The sequence below is a fragment of the Mirounga leonina genome, unplaced genomic scaffold, assembly GCF_011800145.1.
Source record: "Mirounga leonina isolate KUSES-001 unplaced genomic scaffold, KU_Mleo_1.0 Mir_92, whole genome shotgun sequence".
NCBI lineage: Eukaryota > Metazoa > Chordata > Mammalia > Carnivora > Phocidae > Mirounga > Mirounga leonina.
The window spans coordinates 3311835-3331854 of record NW_023270852.1 but is presented as its reverse complement, the minus strand read 5'-3'; the positions used below and the strand labels follow the sequence as shown (position 1 = coordinate 3331854).

At 38.1% G+C, this 20020-nt stretch overlaps 1 protein-coding gene across 1 annotated transcript in view; it reads right to left on the bottom strand.

Moving 5' to 3' along the window:
• The window catches only part of COPB1 (COPI coat complex subunit beta 1), a 38783-nt gene extending 19089 nt beyond the window's left edge, over positions 1-19694 (bottom strand). Inside the window, exons 1-11 of the mRNA XM_034995649.1 lie at positions 19529-19694; positions 18656-18806; positions 13924-14153; positions 13343-13512; positions 10840-10954; positions 9309-9401; positions 7330-7467; positions 4866-4985; positions 2832-2939; positions 2601-2747; positions 1250-1395 (exon numbers count right to left, since the gene is read on the bottom strand). Coding sequence (XP_034851540.1) covers positions 1250-1395; positions 2601-2747; positions 2832-2939; positions 4866-4985; positions 7330-7467; positions 9309-9401; positions 10840-10954; positions 13343-13512; positions 13924-14153; positions 18656-18746 — 1358 coding nt within the window. The 5' untranslated portion in view covers positions 18747-18806; positions 19529-19694. The remainder of the gene's footprint in view (positions 1-1249; positions 1396-2600; positions 2748-2831; positions 2940-4865; positions 4986-7329; positions 7468-9308; positions 9402-10839; positions 10955-13342; positions 13513-13923; positions 14154-18655; positions 18807-19528) is intronic.
• Between the last annotated feature and the right edge of the window lie 326 nt (positions 19695-20020).

Sequence of the window (20020 nt, the reverse complement as noted above, 5' to 3'; positions counted from 1 at the left end):
GGGAGCCCGATGTAGGGCTTGATCCGAGGACCCTGGGATCAGGACCTGAGCCGAAGGCAAGACGCTAAACGACTGACCTACACAGGTGCGCCCCCCACCGCCCCGCAAAAAAATATTCTTAAAGGGTATACCTTCCTAGTTTTTCTCTTTCCTGAGACTGGCCTCCTGATATAAAGACTGGAGCTCCAGTAGGCATCTTAGCCATGTAGATGAGGGCCCACACCCTAGAAAGAACCTGGGTCCTAATGACTTATATTGTCCTAAGTTGTCATAACTGCCCTCTGAATCTTTTTTAAAGATTTTATTCATTTATTAGAGAGAGAGCACAAGGGGGAGTGACAGAGGGACAGGGAGAAGCAGGCTCCCCGCTGACCAGGGAGCCCCATGTGGGGCTTGATCCCAGGACCTGAGCCGAAGGCAGCCGCTTAATGACTGAGCCACCCAGGTGCCCCTAGGCTGCATTTTCAATCCCTCATTTTAATAAATACTAATGGGGGATATAAATAATGGTATCCAAAAAGTGATACACTTTAAAAATATGTTCCTTAGTCACTTGAGGATTCATCATGTTTTAGAGGAAATAAGGATAGAGAAACCTAGCTAAATCACACCTACAAAAGCAAACTTTTGCCCACAGATTATGGATTTACTGAGGTTGGGGTGAGGGGATGTCTACTGTGATACTTATATTGACTTTAGTATCTTGATTCATTTCTTCTCCCTTACATGTTCTATCAACTGACCCTTTATATTTTTATTTTTTTATTTTTTTTAAGATTTTATTTATTTATTTGAGAGAGAGAGAGAGAATGAGAGACAGAGAGCATGAGGGGGAGGAGGGTCAGAGGGAGAAGCAGACTCCCCACCAAGCAGGGAGCCCGATGCGGGACTCGATCCCGGGACTCCAGGATCATGACCTGAGCCGAAGGCAGTCGCTTAACCAACTGAGCCACCCAGGCGCCCTCAACTGACCCTTTAAAGATAGAAACTGATAAATTGCTTGCTTGACCTTAATTAATTTATTTTTTAAAGATTTTATTTATTTATTTGACAGAGAGAGACACAGTGAGAGAAGGACCACAAGCAGGGGGAGTGGGAGAGGGAGAAGCAGGTTTCCCGTGGAGCAGGGAGCCTGATGCGGGGCTCGATCCCAGGACGCTGGGATCATGACCTGAGCCGAAGGCAGACACTTAATGACTGAGCCACCCAGGCGCCCCTTGACCTTAATTTAAACAGACTTTAAACCTACTTGACAGATTTAATAGCATGAAAGACTTCAAGCATCTTCTCAACAATAAGCATTCTCAGGTTATCAAAGCGCTGAATGGCTTCACGAACAAACTCCAACACATCAGCAGCTGCTGCTTCATTATTGTCACTGAGAAATTCCATTAACTGAAAGGAAAAAAAGGAAAACAGGGTAAGTTATATAATTTTTTAAAAAAGATTTATTTATTTGAGAGAGAGGGAGGCCACATATGTGCACACAAGTCGGGGGAGGGGCAGAGGAAGAGGGAGAGAGAGAATCTCAAGCAGACTCCACACTGAGCACTGAGTCCGACATGGGACTCAATCTCATGACCCTGAGATCATGACCTGAGCTGAAATCAAAAGTCGGACACCTAACTGACTGAGCCACCCAGGCGCCCCATAAGTTATATAATTTTCACAAAGAAAATTTTAAGTTTTTTAGTTTTAGGGTTTTTTTTTTAGATTTTTATTTATTTATTTGACAGAGAGAGACACAGAGAGAAGGAACACAAGCAGCAGGGGTGGGAGAGGGAGAAGCAGGCTTCCCGCTGAGCAGGGAGCCTGATGCGGGGCTCGATCCCAGGACCCTGGGATCATGACCTGAGCCGAAGGCAGACGCTTAATGACTGAGCCACCCAGGCGCCCCGAAAATTATCTAAGTTTTAAGAAGTAAACAAATTTACAAAGACTATAATAATTTTTGAACATATAACAAAATGTAAGTTGAGAGAAAAAGCACTGCTATGTAAACAAAGTCACAATGTCTTTCCTGGGTTTTGTGCAGCCAAGCTTATTATAAAAAACTCACTATAAAATGAAAGCTGGAAATACACAACTCAAAATAAAGTAACTGGATACTCCTAAGTTGTAACTAAAAGTAAAATCATTTCAGAAAAAATCTGTGGCGTTCAAAGACAAAATTTCAAATTACAACATACCTCATTTATCTGACAGTGACAGAAGCCAATGATTCTAGGTACATATATATTTCCTGTAACTAAATCCTTCAACTTTTAAGAGGTAAAACTATTTGAAAGAAATACTTGTTTGTGCTACTGAATGATATATATATATATACACAGCATAATTTTATCATAGGTAACTGTAGCAAACACTGATTATAGTAATATGTGGAGGTATTTTTGTCATTATATTTTTGTGTTTACTTTTTTAATGAAGATGTAAGAGAAAGAAGTCAGATTCCTTATCCTTCTGAGCTTAAGGGTGAACAGAAAGGTCACTTCTGACCACAAGATTTAGTGATTCTACTAAACAGTTTAACTGCTAAACAACTAAACCTTTCTATTCTTTTAGAGAATTTCAAAATTAAAGTCATCAGAATTACATACCACAGGAATAACATTTGCAGCCATATCTGGAAATCGGACAGAACAGGAATGCAATGTTCTCACAAGGAGTTGTCTGTATTTGTCAGTATCTTCATGCTCAGACACATTATTTGTTTTAATCACTTCCTTCTTCAGAACAATAACCAACTAGAGAACAAAGTAAAAATACGTGGGAATTACATCATGTTTGGCCTGATGGCTTACAACAGTGCTGTCAGAGTTTTGTTTTACCTCTTCAACATTCCTAGAAGAGACAAGATCCAGTGCTAACTGCAGAGTTTTCTTGCGTACTTCTAAGTCTGGTGTGCTCAATACTCTCAGGATGTCCATAACCAGATCCTGAGAAAGAACAAAAAATCCAGAATTAACACCAATATTAAGAGAAAAAAATCCTAACCACAGAATAGAGGGTTCTGACCATCATCACCTTAATTCTTTCAATAATAAAATCACTGGTGGTGGAAGAACCAGATATTTTGGGTATCCTGATGTAACACAATATGAAGTATATAATATCACATATGATGCATTCAAACTGCAAATGTTTACTGTGACTCTATCAAGCTTTAGCTCAAACTCAGTTTATAGAAAATTCAGAAGTCAGAGAAACAAACTAAATGACACCACCAGAAAGTAATCAGATGTATCTACAAGGAGGGGCATCTTACAGGACAACTGGTCTGGTCTCTTCAACAAGCCCATATCATGAAAAAAATTAACTGCTCCAATTAAAACATCAAGGACATAACCCGGTAAGACATATGGTCATGAATTAGACAAGCCAAACAAAAGGGGTATTTCAGGGACATCTGGGAAAATTTGACTTTGGAGTTGGTATTAGATAATATTAAGAAACTATTAATTTTGTTAAGTGGGATAATGTTATTTTCGCTCTGCAGGAAAATGTAATGTTTTAATGGCACATACTTTAAAAAACACTATGGCAGATAAAGATTTTAAAATACAGCACAACTAATTTACAAATGATTTTACTTCTTTAAAACTTTAAAAAAATTTCACTGATAAAAAAGTTCTAAAAATCACGGGGCGCCTGGGTGGCTCAGTTGGTTAAGCGACTGCCTTCGGCTCAGGTTATGATCCTGGAGTCCCTGGATCGAGTCCCGCATCGGGCTCCCTGCTCGGCAGGGAGTCTGCTTCTCCCTCTGACCCTCCCCCCTCTCATGTGCTCTCTCATTCTCTCTCTGTCAAATAAATAAATAAAATCTTAAAAAAAAAAAAAAAAACAAAACTAAAAGTCAATTCCTATATAACTTTCATTTACACTCACAGTTGTTAATATTTTGCCACACATACTTTATCCCACTCTCGCTACACCTAAACATTTTAATGTACATCTCCCATGAATAAGGATAAACTCTTATATAACCACAATACAATTATCAAATTCAGAGAACATTGGTAACAATGATATCACATAATATACAGTCCATAATTCTCATTTCTCTAATTGTCCCAATCATGTCCTATAGAGCAAATTTTTTGTTGTTGCTCTGATCCAGAATAACATTGAATTTAGCTGTCATCGGGCTTTATTTTTTTTTTTTTTTTAAGATTTTATTTATTTATTTGAGAGAGAGACACAGAGAGAAAGGGAAACAAGCAGGGGGAGTGGGAGAGGGAGAAGCAGGCTTCCCGCGGAGCAGGGAGCCCGACGCGGGGCTCGATCCCAGGACCCCGGGATCACGACCTGAGCCGAAGGCAGACGCTTAACGACTGAGCCTCCCAGGCGCCCCAGGGAGAAGCAGACATCCTGCTGAGCAGGAAGCCCAATGCGGGACTCGATCCTGGGACTCCAGGATCATGACCTGAGCTGAAGGCAGTCGCTTAACCAACTGAGCTACCCAGGCGCCCCCATGGGGCTTTATTTTTATAAAAATCATTATTCTCACAGATTTCACAGGTATGCTGATAATTCCATAGAATTATCTTTTATTCTCAATCAGTTGGCATATTTTTCAAAAACAATAAATTATATTCAAATTAAAATGAATGTATCTCTATTGTTAATACCAAATGTAGTACAAATAGAAAAGATATAAGATAACACATTAATTCATATTAGAAATATTTTTTATGGCAAATACCCTAAAAGGCTATAGTGATTCAAGAGTTACACCTTAGCTGACCAAAATTTAAATTGCCCAGTCTCCAAGAATTTAAGTTAACCAAGATAGCAAAGCTTGAGTGTTACCTCAATTTGAAAAAGATTTTATCTAGGATTTCTCCGTTTCAGATAACATTTACCTGTAGTACTCGTTCATGAGCAGGATGCTCTTTTAATTCTATCAATCGATCCAGAACTATGAGCTTTACGTTGTTGTCACTCTCCTTAATAATTAAATCAATGTAACACTGAGCAGCTGCCTATATAAAAAAGAAACACATTTTAGGAACACATTCATCCATCTTAAACACAGAATCTGAAAATAAGAAAAAAAAAAAGTCCCCAAAGAAGCCAAAATACATTCACTACTCCTGCACTAAAAGTTTATGAATATTTCCCAAAGGAATGTGTCCCTCTGTTCCCTATATTCTAATAAATCTCATTATTTTCAAGTTTAAAAAAGTTAAGAAGAATCACAAGTTAAAAGGATGAAAAGGGGCTGTTAGAGGCAGAAATACTAACAGTCAAAAATTAAGGGTTGAAACTAAGGAACAAGGCAGAAAAAAGCTGAAAGAGTATCCCCCAAAATATAGCTACTGAGTATCTTTGAGTTTAGGTGCGAAGTCTAACACACCTGCATTACAGTACAGAAAAATCAAGGCTATAAAGATGACCCTGACTCATTAAAAGCAGAAGACAAAGGAGCAAATCTGAAAGAGCTCCCAGTGGCCAAAGCTGGAATAGTATGATCAATGAAACAAATAACAATAATGATTATAATACATAGAATAAAATGGCCATACTGATATGAAGAATGAAGAAGGGAGGGAGGGTGGGAGGTAAAGGGACAGCTCTTCTTGCGGGACTCCAGTTAAGAAATGTATAATGAGGGAAACAGAAAGTCACCATTAGAATATCACATTAATAACTGCTATACAGAAATGCTAAAATCAGTTGGTATAGGTTTGAAGAGAAATAGGTTATTTGCAGTTTCAAAGTATCTTCCCATGTTATTTACTGATTACAAAAGGAAAAATCATAACTTAACAGTGGAGATATCTGGCAGGCATCACCTTAACCAACTGATCAAGGTTAACATCACTAACAGTATTCCAACATCATGTACACTCCTTCACTGAGAAAGGTTCATCACTTCCATGGTATTCTTCCCCAAAATGCACAACCTCAATCTAACTGTGAGAAAACATTAGACATACTCAAATTGAGGGACATTTTACAAACAAATTGACCCAGTATTCTTCAAAAGTGTTAAGGTCATGAAAAACAAGAAAAGGCCTGAGGAAGTGGCACAGATTGGAGGAGACTAACACATGACAACTAAATGTAATGTGGGATCCTGGATTGAATCCGGTACAAAAAAAGGAGATTGGTGAAGTAAATTGGTGGAATTCAAATAACATCTACAGTTTAGTTAACAATATTGTTCCAATGGTAATTTCTTAATTTTGACAATTATACAATTGCTATGCAAGACGCAAACATTATGGGAAGCTGGTGAAGGGTAATGAGAACTTTGTCCTGTTTTTACAACTTTTGCTGTTTTGTTGTTCTGTAAGTCTAAAATTATTTCAAAATCAAAAATTAAAAATTTTTTTTCTAAGTATTGGCAGGTAAAGCAATCGAGTCTCCTATTAATACAAGCTGGCTTTATAGAACTATTCATTCTCTGACTATATTAGGGGTTCCTCATGTAGTCTTTTTTTTTTTTTTTAAAGATTTTTTATTTATTCGAGACACAGAGATAGAGAGAGAGAGAGAGAGAGCATGAGCAGGGGGAGAGGCAGAGGGAGAGGGAGAAGTAGGCTCCCTGCTGAGCCAGGAGCCCAATGTGGGGCTTGATCCCAAGACCCTGGGATCATGACCTGAGCTAAAGGCAGACGCTTAACCATCTGAGCCCCAGGCGCCCCCCTCATTGCAGTCTGGATACAGTAAATTAGAGAAGAGAAAGCTAACATTCCAATATTGAAAACATGCACTGTAATCTTTTTTTTTAGGATCCATCATGTAGGATCCAAAATTCATTTTCCCAGATCTAGGTTTTAACGTAATTAAAGTATGGGGAGAGATCTTAAAATACCAGTATCATTCTCCAGAAACTAGAAATATTAGCATTCTCTCTGTGTCTCCCTTTCTTCCCATGTATATGTATGAAAGCAGGAAGGAAGGAAAAAAAGATTGGACTATGTAAGGAATCCAATAATTTCACATTTATAAACTGTTATTTCTGTGCCATGTAATGCCACGTAATCACAAAGTAAACTGCAATGCCACTAAATCATTAAGCGCTGGGGTGCCTGGGTGGCTCAGTCAGTTAAGTGTCTGACTCCTGGTTTTGGCTCAGGTCGTGATCTTGGGGTCCTGGGATCAAGGCCTGCCTTGGACTCCAAACTTCCCTCAGAGTCTGCTTGAGATTCTGTCTCTCTCTCCCTCTGCCCCTTCCCTCCCCTGCATTCTCTCTCCCTCTCTCTCTCAAGTGAATAATAAATCTTTTAAAAAAGAGAACAAATTAAAAAATAAAAAAATAAATAAGTGCTAAGACAGCGTATCTATCATCTAACTGGCACCAAAAGAAATAAGCAGTACCTTGATTGCAGTAGGCGCACTAGAGAGTGTCACTAATGTTCCGGCAGCTTCATATTTTACAGCTGGGCTAGATGACTGTAATAAGTTATAGATGCAGCGAATGAAACGAGCCCTTTCTGATGGATTAGCATGACAGACCTGGAGAAGAGAACATTTAGGTTTCAACTGACTCCAGGGACACCTGCTTTCAAACAGATTTTTTTATAGATGTCAGCTTAGATGCTAGTTTTCTTAATCTGAAAACAAAGAATAATGATATAAGGGCATCTGAAGATGTCAGCCAACATGAGATAAGACACTGTGACTGGTAATTTCAGGAAGAAATAGGTTTTACTTCAGACAATTGTTACAGCTACTCATTCATTTATTTATTCAATCACAATTAATATTCTCACTCTTTCACAAAAGATTTTCAAATGGTTTATAATAAAAGATATGCATACTATACACAAGTGAAAAAGAACAAGAGAATGTAAAGTAACAAAATCAAGGACCAAGGACGCCTGGGTGGCTCAGTTGGTTGAGCGACTGCCTTCGGCTCAGGTCACGATCCTGGAGTCCCGAGATCGAGTCCTGCATCGGGCTCCCTGCTCGGCGGGGAGTCTGCTTCTCCCTCTGACCCTCCCCCCTCTCATGTGCTCTCTCTCTCCTCTCATCCTCTCTCTCAAATAAATAAATAAAATCTTTTAAAAAAAAAATCAAGGACCAAGTGCATTAATATGGGTACTGTGACAGGATATTAAATTTGGTCCTAAATTTTTACTCTGGATGTCATGTCAAAAAGGGAAACATGATGGATATCAATCTCAATAGCTAATAAAAGGAAAATACCTATTCTTAAAGCAAGAAAGATAACCCCTTTCTCAAGTACTATTACTTATTTATTTGGAACCATATTCCATACTGTGGAGACAACTAAAATTTTCTATGCTATCCTAAATATATTTTAATACCTTTACCCACGAAGCAAATATTCCTTATTCTTCCTTTTTTGAAGTTGGTTTTTATGTCAGATTTTCCTTTAATATATATATATACAGTCAAATCTCTTTTATTTAGGCATGGCTCAAAAACTATTTCCTCTTACTATAACCTGGATCCTGATAGACAAAGAAGTCTCTGAACAGCAGAGAATTCCTATTTTTGAGAGCCTCAGCAGCATCTCTAAACCATACAATGAATTAAAAAAAACTATATATTTACAGTTCTGGTTTCATCTTAAATGCCAAACCTAAATGACTGATTCCCTGTGTTGAAAGGGGCCCTTTTCTTTCAGAATCAAAGACAGCGGTCATCAGCAGTGTCTGCTGTGGGTACTTTGTCAATATTGTCCTATTTAGTAAAGTCACTCCTGATGTGTATTTTTGTTGGCCTCCAATGGTGTCAATAGCAAAATTGGAAGTTATTTACCTTTTATCAGAACATTAAGATACAATCAATTCTTTCAAAGAATATATCAAATTTAAATGTTGCCAATAAAGCACTTCATTTTAAAACCCAAATCTCATCTAGTTTTAGACTTCCTATTGGTCAATGGCTAACAATGTCATATTGATATATTTAAAATCTATTTTCCTTTACAAACAGGGAACACAGAAAATATTTAAAGCTTTTCTGATTTGTTTTTAGATTTCCAAAGTAGTCTGGTGTGTACTCAAGAAAAGATCTTGAATTTTTTTTCCAAAGCCTGATTCATAATCTATTCAGTTACTGAATAGTGCACGATGATTTCTCTGCTGCTGTATTGGGTCAAGCCATGAGTTTTTAATAGAATTCTTTTAGGAGGTTTAGAAAAATTGGAAGTGCTTGGAAAACACAATAAACCAAAGGAAAAAGAAAAAAAAGGCTTTCATAGATTATGCTATAAAATATTTCTACTACTAAAACATAATACCCCAGCAATTAAGCAACATTCCAGAAAAAGAGAATTTAACCTTGTCTTAAGCTCTTAGAGTGTATGTTACCCATTTTAGTCTTACCTTATAAATTAATTCAACAATAACCAACTGAAGAATGTCTCCAAATGTTTGAACTTGATCAATGCAAGTACTTAGGTAATCCAAAGCTCGATCCTAACAAAATAAAAATACATTTATCAAATTCCACCTCATTCAATAAAAGGACTTAATCAGTGCAACCTTTAAAAAACATACACAACTGAATATAAAAGAAATGAGGAACTCAGGGCAAAGAAAAATTAAATGAAGGGAAAAAAAGAAGGTTAACACATACATGTAAGAAATAAAGTCCAATACATTTCCTAGAAATGGGCCAAAAATTTGGGGTCTGAATTTTCTAGCAGCTAAACTGAGGAGAAAAACACTATGTATTACATGATTCAGAGTACCCATACAATCAAAACAAACCAGCTGTTTAGAAGCATGGTTATTCCTACTTCTAAAACTTAAAAGAAAAATCTCAACGATTCTCATATACTGAATACTGATATAGAAAACTATGACCTCAACAATATCTCTACAGCAAAAGTATCAGGAAATTTTATTGAACTTTTTCTGATTATGCCCCCCGTGTAGGTAAACAGCATAACACCAAATATATAGGTCAATAAAACCAACTGTACAAGAGGACAAAAGATCCTGGCCCAAATAAGGAGCTTTCTTATAATCTTGTTCACAAGATAAAATGACAGCATCTAGATTTCAGAGAAATGGACAGACTCCGTATCTTTCAGTCTTCATTATTTCCCACATTTGGAGAATACTGGACAGCAAAAATTCCAAGATTAAATGCCACCAAAGTATGCAGTCACTGCTGACCACCCTGCCATCCCCCCACCCCCCTGCCGATCCATACACTTTAAGCACTAGCAGAGCTGGATGTGGAGTTGACAGCAACTTATGAAATCTGAAGAGCCTAGTAAGGATACACATCTACACTGAAGACCACGCTTCTTTCACAGACATGGCTCAGGGTGAACCCTATACAAAGCTACCACTTTTCTCTATTAAACAATTTTAGATCTATACCAATAGAAGGAATAACAGGTTCAAGCCCCAAAACAGAGTGTTACAAAATATGGCCATAATTATTTCAATCTGGAAAAACTGTCAAGTGGCTATTATTAAATATCTCTCAGTTGTTTACTAAAAAATAAAGTATATACATAAGCAATTGTCTGGAGAAAGATTAAGAAAAAACTATTTTATACAAATTAAGTTCAAAAATCTAAAAAAACCCAAAATACACGAACACTTGTACTATAAAAAAATCACTGGGCGCCTGGGTGGCTCAGTTGGTTGAGCGACTGCCTTCGGCTCAGGTCATGATCCTGGAGTCCCTGGATCGAGTCCCGCATCGGGCTCCCTGCTCAGCGGGGGGGTCTGCTTCTCCCTCTGACCCTCCCCCCTCTCATGTGCTCTCTCTCTAATAAATAAATAAAATCTTAAAAAAAAAAAAAATCACTGACTAAAAACTTGATTAGGCCTATGTAAATACTTTTAATTATCATTTGAATACAGTCATAAAAGTATTTTTTAAAAAGTACTTCACCTGATCTGCATGAATTAACATCATAAAGGCATTCCTTTTGCAACTTGCATCCTTCTCATTCACCAGAAAATCATGTATCAGTTCAGGAGCATCAGGTATAAGATGTTCAAAATTCCTTGAAATAAAACAGGTAATATTCATATTAATGAAAACCTACTTTGTTATTTTAGTAACTGCCTGGACACTACTAAAATTAATCTTTATCAAGCTTTATAACACTGTCAATTGTTTTGCTTTTTGAAACCTTAAGTCAATTAGAACTGTGGGTAGAAATCACAAACTTACATCTTCATCTATTAAATTATCAAATTATATGCTTTCTACATTAATAAAGAAAAAGCTGACTTTTTCCACAGCTATCGTTCACCGGAATATCTCTAATAATTGTCTTTCATATACTTTATATACTTCATAAACTTTAGGAATACAAGATCAATGCTCATGATGACATTCTCAGTGTACTGAAAGAGTCTTAAGAATTATCAGGAATAAAAACAGTCCCTTGAGGGGTGCCTGGGTGGCTCAGTCAGTTAAGTGTCTGCCTTCGGCTCAGGTCATGATCCCGGGGCCCTGGGATTGAGCCCTGCATCGGGCTCCCTGCTCAGCGGGAGAGTCTGCTTCTCCCTCTTGTGCTCTCTTTCTCAAATAAATAAATAAATAAAATCTTTTTAAAAATAGTCCCTTGAATTGTATAATTATGCATTATAATTACTTATTCACTTACTTGCTAACTTACTTCCTATTCAGGAAAATTTTAAGTATTTGTAGTATACAGAATAATGAAACCAGCTTAAAAACCATCACCTGACTTCAACAATTGTTAATTCATGGCCAGTTCTGTTTCACCTATACCCCTGCCCACTTCTTCTCCTCCCATATTATTTTGAAGCAAATCCCAGACCACTTATCACTTCTTCTATAAATATATCGGCATATTATAATTGAGGATACTTTTTATTTTATTTTTTTTTAAGATTTTATTTATTTATTTGACAGAGAGAGACACAGCGAGAGAGGGAATACAAGCAGGGGGAGTGGGAGAGGGAGAAGCAGGTTTCCCACCAAGCAGGGAGCCCGATGTGGGGCTCGATCCCAGCACCCCGGGATCATGACCTGAGCCGAAGGCAGACGCTTAACGACTGAGCCACCCAGGCGCCCCATAGGATACTTTATTTTTAAAACAAATCATAATACCATTATCATACCTTAAAAAACTTAAAATTCCTTAATGTCATCATATACAGTGTTCAAATATCCCATTGTCTTATAAATGTCATGATTTTTGTGTATGCAGTCTAGTTTAAGTTCTGAAATTTGTGTAGTCTGTATGTATGTAACTTTCAAAGAACTCCACATTAACCAGAATACCACTTCCCCAAGAGATAACAAAATCTAATGTAACAATAAGAGAACTATGAAATAGAACAATCAACTCTTAAAGTACAAAGATATTTATAAAAGTTACATCCTATGTCTAAATAGATTGACACCAGTAATTACAAAAACCAAGCATTCTAGTCTTATCTAACTGGTTCTTTTAAGTCGTTTTTATTTTATTTTTTATTTTTTTAAAGATTTTATTTATTTATTTGAGAGAGAGAATGAGATAGAGAAAGAGAGCATGAGAGCGGGGAGGGTCAGAAGGAGAAGCAGACTCCCTGCTGAGCAGGGACCCCGATGCGGGGGCTCCATCTAGGACTCCAGGATCATGACCTGAGCCGAAGGCAGTCGCTTAACCAACTGAACCACCCAGGCGCCCCTCCCCGCCCCTTTTTAAAGATTTCTTTAAATCATTTTTAAAGTCCAAAATCTTCAGCTTTCAAAGAACAGGAATCAATTGAGAACTGCAACCTTTCTCATTAAAAAGTTCCCTCCTTGGGTGCCCGGGTGGCTCAGTTGGTTAAGCGACTGCCTTCGGCTCAGGTCATGATCCTGGAGTCCTGGGATTGAGTCTTGCATCAGGCTCCCTGCTCAGCAGGGAGTTTGCTTCTCCTCTGACCCTCCCCCCTCTCATGCTCTTTCTCTATCTCATTCTCTCTCTCAAATAAATAAATAAAATCTTTAAAAAAAAAAATTAAAAAAAAAAGTTCCCTCCTTAAGGCTTCTAAGGGTAAAAAGACAAGACCCACATTCCACACAAAGAGAATTCAAAAACAGGGTCAAAAACTCAAAACCTACAAGGGCTAAGCAAGTTAACTAATTAAGTGAGCTGAAGTACAACTGAGAATGATAGGCACTGTAAACTGCAAAGTATACAACTTATTTAAAGGGAGCTATTGTCAATTTCAGCATAATGTTGTCATGCAGAAACTAGGACCCAGGGTTGCCAGATCTTTTCAATGTTGACAACATAATAATAAGAAGAAGAAAAAAAAACATCGTTCAGGCTAAACAAACATTATCTGCAAGCTACGTACAATCTGCAAGGAACTGCTGTGGTACCTCTAGTCTAAAAGACTAAATAATCCTCACAAAACTAAGCCACAGGAGTACCTTTATTTACCTATAGATCGTATAGATGGCCAAAACAGCATTTCTTCTAACATAGCTGTGTCGGTGCTCCAAACAAGCACGGATAGCTGGCATTAAAGGTTCTAGCAATTCTGCTTCTTTCAATTTGCAAAGAAAACGAAGAGTGGATCCTCGAATAAATTCATTAGGATGCTGAAGATCCTGATAAAGTTTAAATATGAAATGTTGAGTTCCAGCATTTTACAAAATAACACACAATTAAGTGCAAAATTTCCTATGAAAAAAATAAGAAAGTAAGTTTATGGAAAAAGATCTAGATTATCAGACAATTTCCTTCAGATTCCTGTCAAATCAATTTTTACTTATCACATCAATGTCTCATATTTTGTGTGTCACTGGTTTTTTTTAATTAGTAACATAAAAATGCATGAAAAATGTCCAAAGAAAGTTACAATAAAATTTTTTACAGTAACTTTTTACAACTTCAGTTCCAATTATCAGTAACTTAGATCTTATCCCAGATTTAATTTTAAAAATTAAAACAAATCCCATTCCATGAATTTTACAATTAAAATCAAAGCAATATTCAGAAATAACCATGGTTTGGTTTACCTTTCTGTATGCATCACATACAAGGATCATTTCATGTAAAAGTCTCCCATCTGGAGTTGTTTTAGGAACAATTTCCCAAAATACCAGAAGTAATTTTTTGATGGTATGATCCTGAAGAGGTAGCACAAAACGAATGATGGTCATCAGAAGTCCAGGAAGCTTTTCACCATTCAGAATCATAATGATTACTTTCTTCAAAGCTTCAGTCTTCGACTTCACATCTCCTTTTTCTGATTCAAAAAAAAAAAAAGCACAATCACTTCAAAGGAAAATTCTCCAGATAATTTTACAATTCACAAAACATTTTCTCACTTTACCAGCAGTAATGATAATAAAGGCACTAAAGAAAGTGACAAGGGGGGGCACCTGGGTGGCTCAGTTGTTAAGTCTGCCTTGGCTCAGGTCATGATCCCAGGATTCTGGGATCGAGCCCCGCATTGGGCTCCCTGCTTGGTGGGGAATCTGCTTCTCCCTCTCCCACTCCCCCTGCTTGTGTTCCCTCTCTCGCTGTGTCTCTCTGTCAAATAAGTAAATAAAATCTTAAAAAAAAAAAAAAAGAAAGTGACAAGGTTCTCGACCTAGCTCAGCTCTGCCACAAACAAGCTGAATGATTTTACACAAGTCATTTATCTCTGAACCTCATGTTACTTTACATAGAACATGAAGGCACTGGATTAGATCTCTGGTCCCTAACCCATGGAGTTAATGTAGAAGCCACGAACCTGTAGGTATACCAAATGATGCATGTCTCAAACACAGATGTAGCTATTTTTCACAGTGTAAATAGATGCTGTTAGAATAAATGGCTTCTATCAACATTGCTTTTAGTCAGCTGTGTATTTCCTCAAAGTTACCACCACTATCATGAGGAGAGGAAGGGGAGGATCAGTGGCATTTGTTTTTAACATTAGATCTTCAAACTCAAAAAGGCTGGGAACTAATACACTAAACCCAAAATCCCATCATATTTCTACGGGACTATAAATCTTACGTGCTCGCTTCAGCAGCACATATACTAAAATTGGAACAGACTACAAAACTTCAGAATCTTTCTTAAGAAATCAACTAAAAAACTGGAATAAAATTAAAATGTACTAGATAAGTAGCCATTATTTAGAATTAAGGATGAGATATTTAAGATACTAGCTTGTTACTTAGCTTAAAGCAATTTACACTATAAACTATATTATGCAAAACAATCTATAATTTCATCATTATCACTGCATACTGAAGAATTTATGGTAAAAATATTTTGTGTCCAAAATTCAAAGGCAGGAATGTAGGAGGCAAGCACATCGCTACAACTGCTTAGATCACAGAAATAAGCAAATATCTAGGAGACGGGAGGACAAAGAGGGATGACGAAGTTTTTAATAATCTTACAGTTATCATGAGGAAAAGAACAGAACTAGGAATACATTTCCAACAATTAGAGCTAAGTGGCTATCAAATGAAGAGTTCCTTGTTGTTGCCAAAGAGACAAGAGACTGAATGACCAGCTGGTATTTACAGAAAGGATTTAAGTTTTCAAGAATTATAGTAGGTAAATCAAAATTTCTTTCCAGCCCCCAAGGGCTCTATATCTATTACTAGCTTGGTATGATATTTTCACATGTTGCAGAATAGAGAATATTCTCAGGTTCTCAATTTGTGTTCAATTGAGAACACAGTAAGGGTTCTTGCCAAACTTATTCCACAAGGGTGAACATTTTTGTTTAAAACACACTTTCTCATGTGTCTCTCCCTGCTTCAGAGTATCATATCTCCTGCCACATATGGAAAAAAATTGGTATTGCCATAGCAAATCAAGAAACAAACAACTGGGGGCGCCAGGGTGGCTCAGTTGGTTAAGCATCTGTCTCTCAGGGTCCTGGGATCAATCCCCGCATCTGGCTCCCTGCTCCACCGGGAGTCTGCTTCTTCCCCATCCCCCCAGTTCTCCCCCCCTGCTCGTGCATGCATTCTCTCTCTCGCTCTCAAATAAATATATAAAATCTTAAAAAAACAAAAACAAAAACAAAAAACTGTAAAATTATGGAGTACCAATCTGTGCAAACCTTCAGTTTTTAAGTCTGTGAGGATGACAAAAACAAAGCATCGGGAAAGGTGACAGTAGCCGAGAGCAATCACCCTGATAATAAGACAGATTGGGCAAAGTTTTAAGTGGCTAAAGTTGTATTTGCTGAGCCTAAATAGGTTTTCTTATCTTTGCCCTGAGCTTCCTTTCTGAATATTAAAAAAAGAAAAAAAGTTTTTTTTCCTAATCTGTTTGATAGCATAAAGGACACAAAGTCCAAAAGGCATAAAACTGTTATCATTATAAAGCTGATGTCTTCTTTCGTTCCAGTTTTTGACTACTTTTCCCAAATTAGCAAATCCTAAGGGTTTAGCAGGATAAAGCTTCACTTGTAACTACATGTTAAAAAGTTTTAGAAGTTTCATAGAAAACATGTAAAAAATCTGTATCATTTACAATTCAAGCCCCCTTAGCCCGATTTCCATTTATTCCAACAATTCAAACTGAGGTGAAGGATGTTTTTTTCCTACATCTTCAAACTTTTCAGAACTTCTTTTCTTCCATACACTACTAAAAATATGGAAAATTTCTGGGCGCCTGGGTGGCTCAGTTGGTTAGGCGACTGCCTTCGGCTCAGGTCATGATCCTGGAGTCCCGGGATCGAGTCCCGCATTGGGCTCCCTGCTCAGCAGGGAGTCTGCTTCTCCCTCTGACCCTCCCCCCTCTCATGCTCTCTCTCTCAAATAAATAAATAAAATCTTTAAAAAAAAAAATATGGAAAATTTCAAATATTAATTCAATTCGCCAAAATCTACCAAGTACTTCCTACTCCAGGCTATGTATGGTCATCAGATCTCATGTCCAGTGACTAAAAGCATAGGTAAAGTAACTCAATATTTCACAAAAAACGATTTGTTACTCAAACTGGAAACTACTTCTAAACTTTTTCTCACCTCAACTCTTAAGATACAGTAAAAAAAATACACATAAAATTTGAGATTTGAGACTACTTATTTATTTCTTGATAGGGGGAAGACAGTTAAGGCAGCTGTAATTAAGAAAAAGGTATTGTTACAATTAAGGGCAGGTTTTGTTCTTTATCTTCCCAGCTGTAACCTTAAGTATCTGGGAGTCTAAAAGTGAAAACTTTTTTTTTTTAAAGTAAGCTCTATGCCCAACATGAGGCTTGAACTCAAGATCCTGAGATCAAGACTGAATGCTCTACCCACTGAGCCAGCCAAGTGCCCCGAAAACTTTTAAATTATAAGAAAAAAAAACAGTAATGAAAGTTTATTCATTAACGTGCATTCCATTCTACTATCATACATAAACATGAAAAAAAAAAAAGATCTGTGGCTTTTGTATATAGGGGTATAGATTTAAGTGCCATAAAGGAGGGTTTCTTTTTCCTTCTCTAAAAATGGATCTCTTGGGTGCGTGGGTGGCTCAGTTGCTTAAGCGTCTGCCTTCAGCTCAGGTCATGATCCTGGGGTCCCTGGATCGATTCCCCCATCGGGCTCCCTGCTCAGCAGAGAGTCAGCTTCTCCCTCTGACTCTCCCTTTCTCATGCTCTCTCTCTCTCACGCTCTCTCTCTCAAATAAATGAATAAAGTCTTTAAAAAATAAATAAATAAATAAATAAATAAATAATAAAAATGGATCTCAATAGAAACCTAATATTAAGTAGCCTAAAATCAGGATATTCCATTACTGCTGATTAAGAGGTGGGACTAGGCAAGTAAAATATTGTCTCCTTTCAAATGGCAAACTACCTTCTAAAAGATACTTTCAAGATCTGAAGCATAATTTTCACTCTTCGTCTTAAACAGTAGTTACCAGTTTAAGTTAAACTTATTTTTAGTAGTTCAACGAAACAAGAACCATTATTTTGGAATGTGCATTACCTTGAAAAATTATTTTTCACAGAATCACTCACAGAAAGGATACAGAGTATACACTTTTAAAATCCAGAAATATACTTGTTTTCTTTTTGTATAAATGCTTTATAAAAGCTTAAACCTTTTTAAACCTCAAATACTCAAAAAGCTTAAAACTTTCTGGAAAACACATGTGTATTCCAGGGTTGACTTCATTAGTTCAGTAGGTGGTAAACCCAAAGAACAAAGTTCTTTTTAGTTTTACAAGCTAAGTAATATGAAGTTAAGTGCACAGAGGAATTGAGACATTCAAATACACATTCTCAACCTGTTACCTACAGAGAACCGTCAGCTACACTTAAGCATAACATATTAAACTACATAAGCCATTATGTTATTTTGAGGAATATCTAACAACTATTACATTTCTTTAGCTTTACTAAGCTAAGCTGAGATGCTGTTTTATTTCCAAAAACCAATATTGCAAGTCTAAATGTAACAAGTTTTTTTTTTTTCTTTTTCTAGATTTTATTTATTTGAGAGAGAGCACAAGCGGAGGGGAGGTGCAGAAGGAGCAGAAGACTCCCCACTGAGCAGGGAGCCTGAAGTGGGGCTCAATCTCAGGACTTGGGATCATGACCTGAGCAGAAGGTATAAGCTTAACCGACTGAGCCACCCAGGCGCCCCAAGTTTTCATTTTTAATAAGACCAAAGCTCTACTGAAGAGATCCTAGAAAAAAACTAAAATATTTCTAATTACAAATAAACTTGAAATGGAAATGAGCCTTTTATTTTCATTTTTTCTCCATTTAATTTTCATAGTATTATCAGAGTTTACCTAGATCATTTTTTAAGCTAATTTCAGATGGTGGTTCTGAATCCATGGGCACGTTAATTAACGTATAGCACACGTTCTCGGCAGCCGTCATGGTTTCCGGATATAATCAAACCTCGATACAAGATTTAAGGATGACTGATGCCAGAAAAATCTAGAAAAATAGAAGGATATCATTACAAGTAAAACAAAACAAAACAAAACAAAAACACAACCAGTAACTATCGTGATCTTTACTGTCTAAAGTTCATTCAGTTTGGCTGAGTTTTAAAGTATTAGAAGGGTAGGGTCAATTTATACTGTGTCCCATAAAAATAATGCCTATTTTAGTAAAAGACACGCCTGTCTGCCTCGCTCTAAGGTACAGACCCCACAACCCCGCCCAGGGCTTGAGAATGCTGTACTGCAACAACTAAGGCCCACAGTACAGTGACAGTCCCCCAGTCCCGCCCAACCACGTAACAGAACAATGGTTTTTAAACATAACACACAATCTGAATTGCTCAAGTTAAGAGACCCTGTGCACGAATACTCGGCTAAAAACCTTAAAACATTTTCTTGCGTTCATGGGTGGACCCGACTGTGTGTCGGTCAGTCAATCAGTATGCTGCACCCCCACCCCCTTCCCTTCCTCCAGCAAAGCAGCCCCCGGAACGATGAGCCCCGGGGCCCCGGGAGGGATTAGACCCCTGGCCAGTACAAAAGACCGGGAAAGGGCGTCCGGCCCAGAGCTTCCCAGCCCCCCGTTCCACTTCGCCAGGCCCGGACGCGAGCGGCCTAGTCGCTCCCCTTCCGCAAATTCCCGCCGGAGCGCCAGTTCCTCCGACTCAGCCCAGCCCAGCACGCCTCGGGGACTGGGGGCTTTTGGCCCGCTACCTGGCTCCAAGGGGCGGCGGCTACGGCAACGGTGGGACCGCGGACTCCGGCTCCAACCCGCAGCAGCAGCCGCTGCTCCGCACAGTCCTAGGCTGACGTGGAAGGGGGTGGGGTGACGAGGCCAAGCCACCTAGCACCTACGGCAACGCAGAGAGGACAAGCCTTCTCCGTCCTGCGCCTGCGCTCTGTAAGTATGCCGCAAGTTCCTTCCCTGTAGTCCACGGCAGTTTTAGGTGGCAGGGGCATCTGGGAAGACGTTAAGCTTTCCCTGCAAGCCAAACGCCGAATTAAGCGCTGTGGTCATTTACATGCTACCTAGAAATTGTTTCCTCTTCCAGGAACTACAACAGCCAAGGAAGGAAGGAAGTGCTCAGAAAGGGAAGCCCATTTTGTAAGGGCTGTATGGTCCAGGGGGAAAGAGCAGTAGACTGCGAGAACTGGAAGCCCTTTTGGAGCTCAGAGAAACAGGGAAAGTAACTAATTATTATCTGG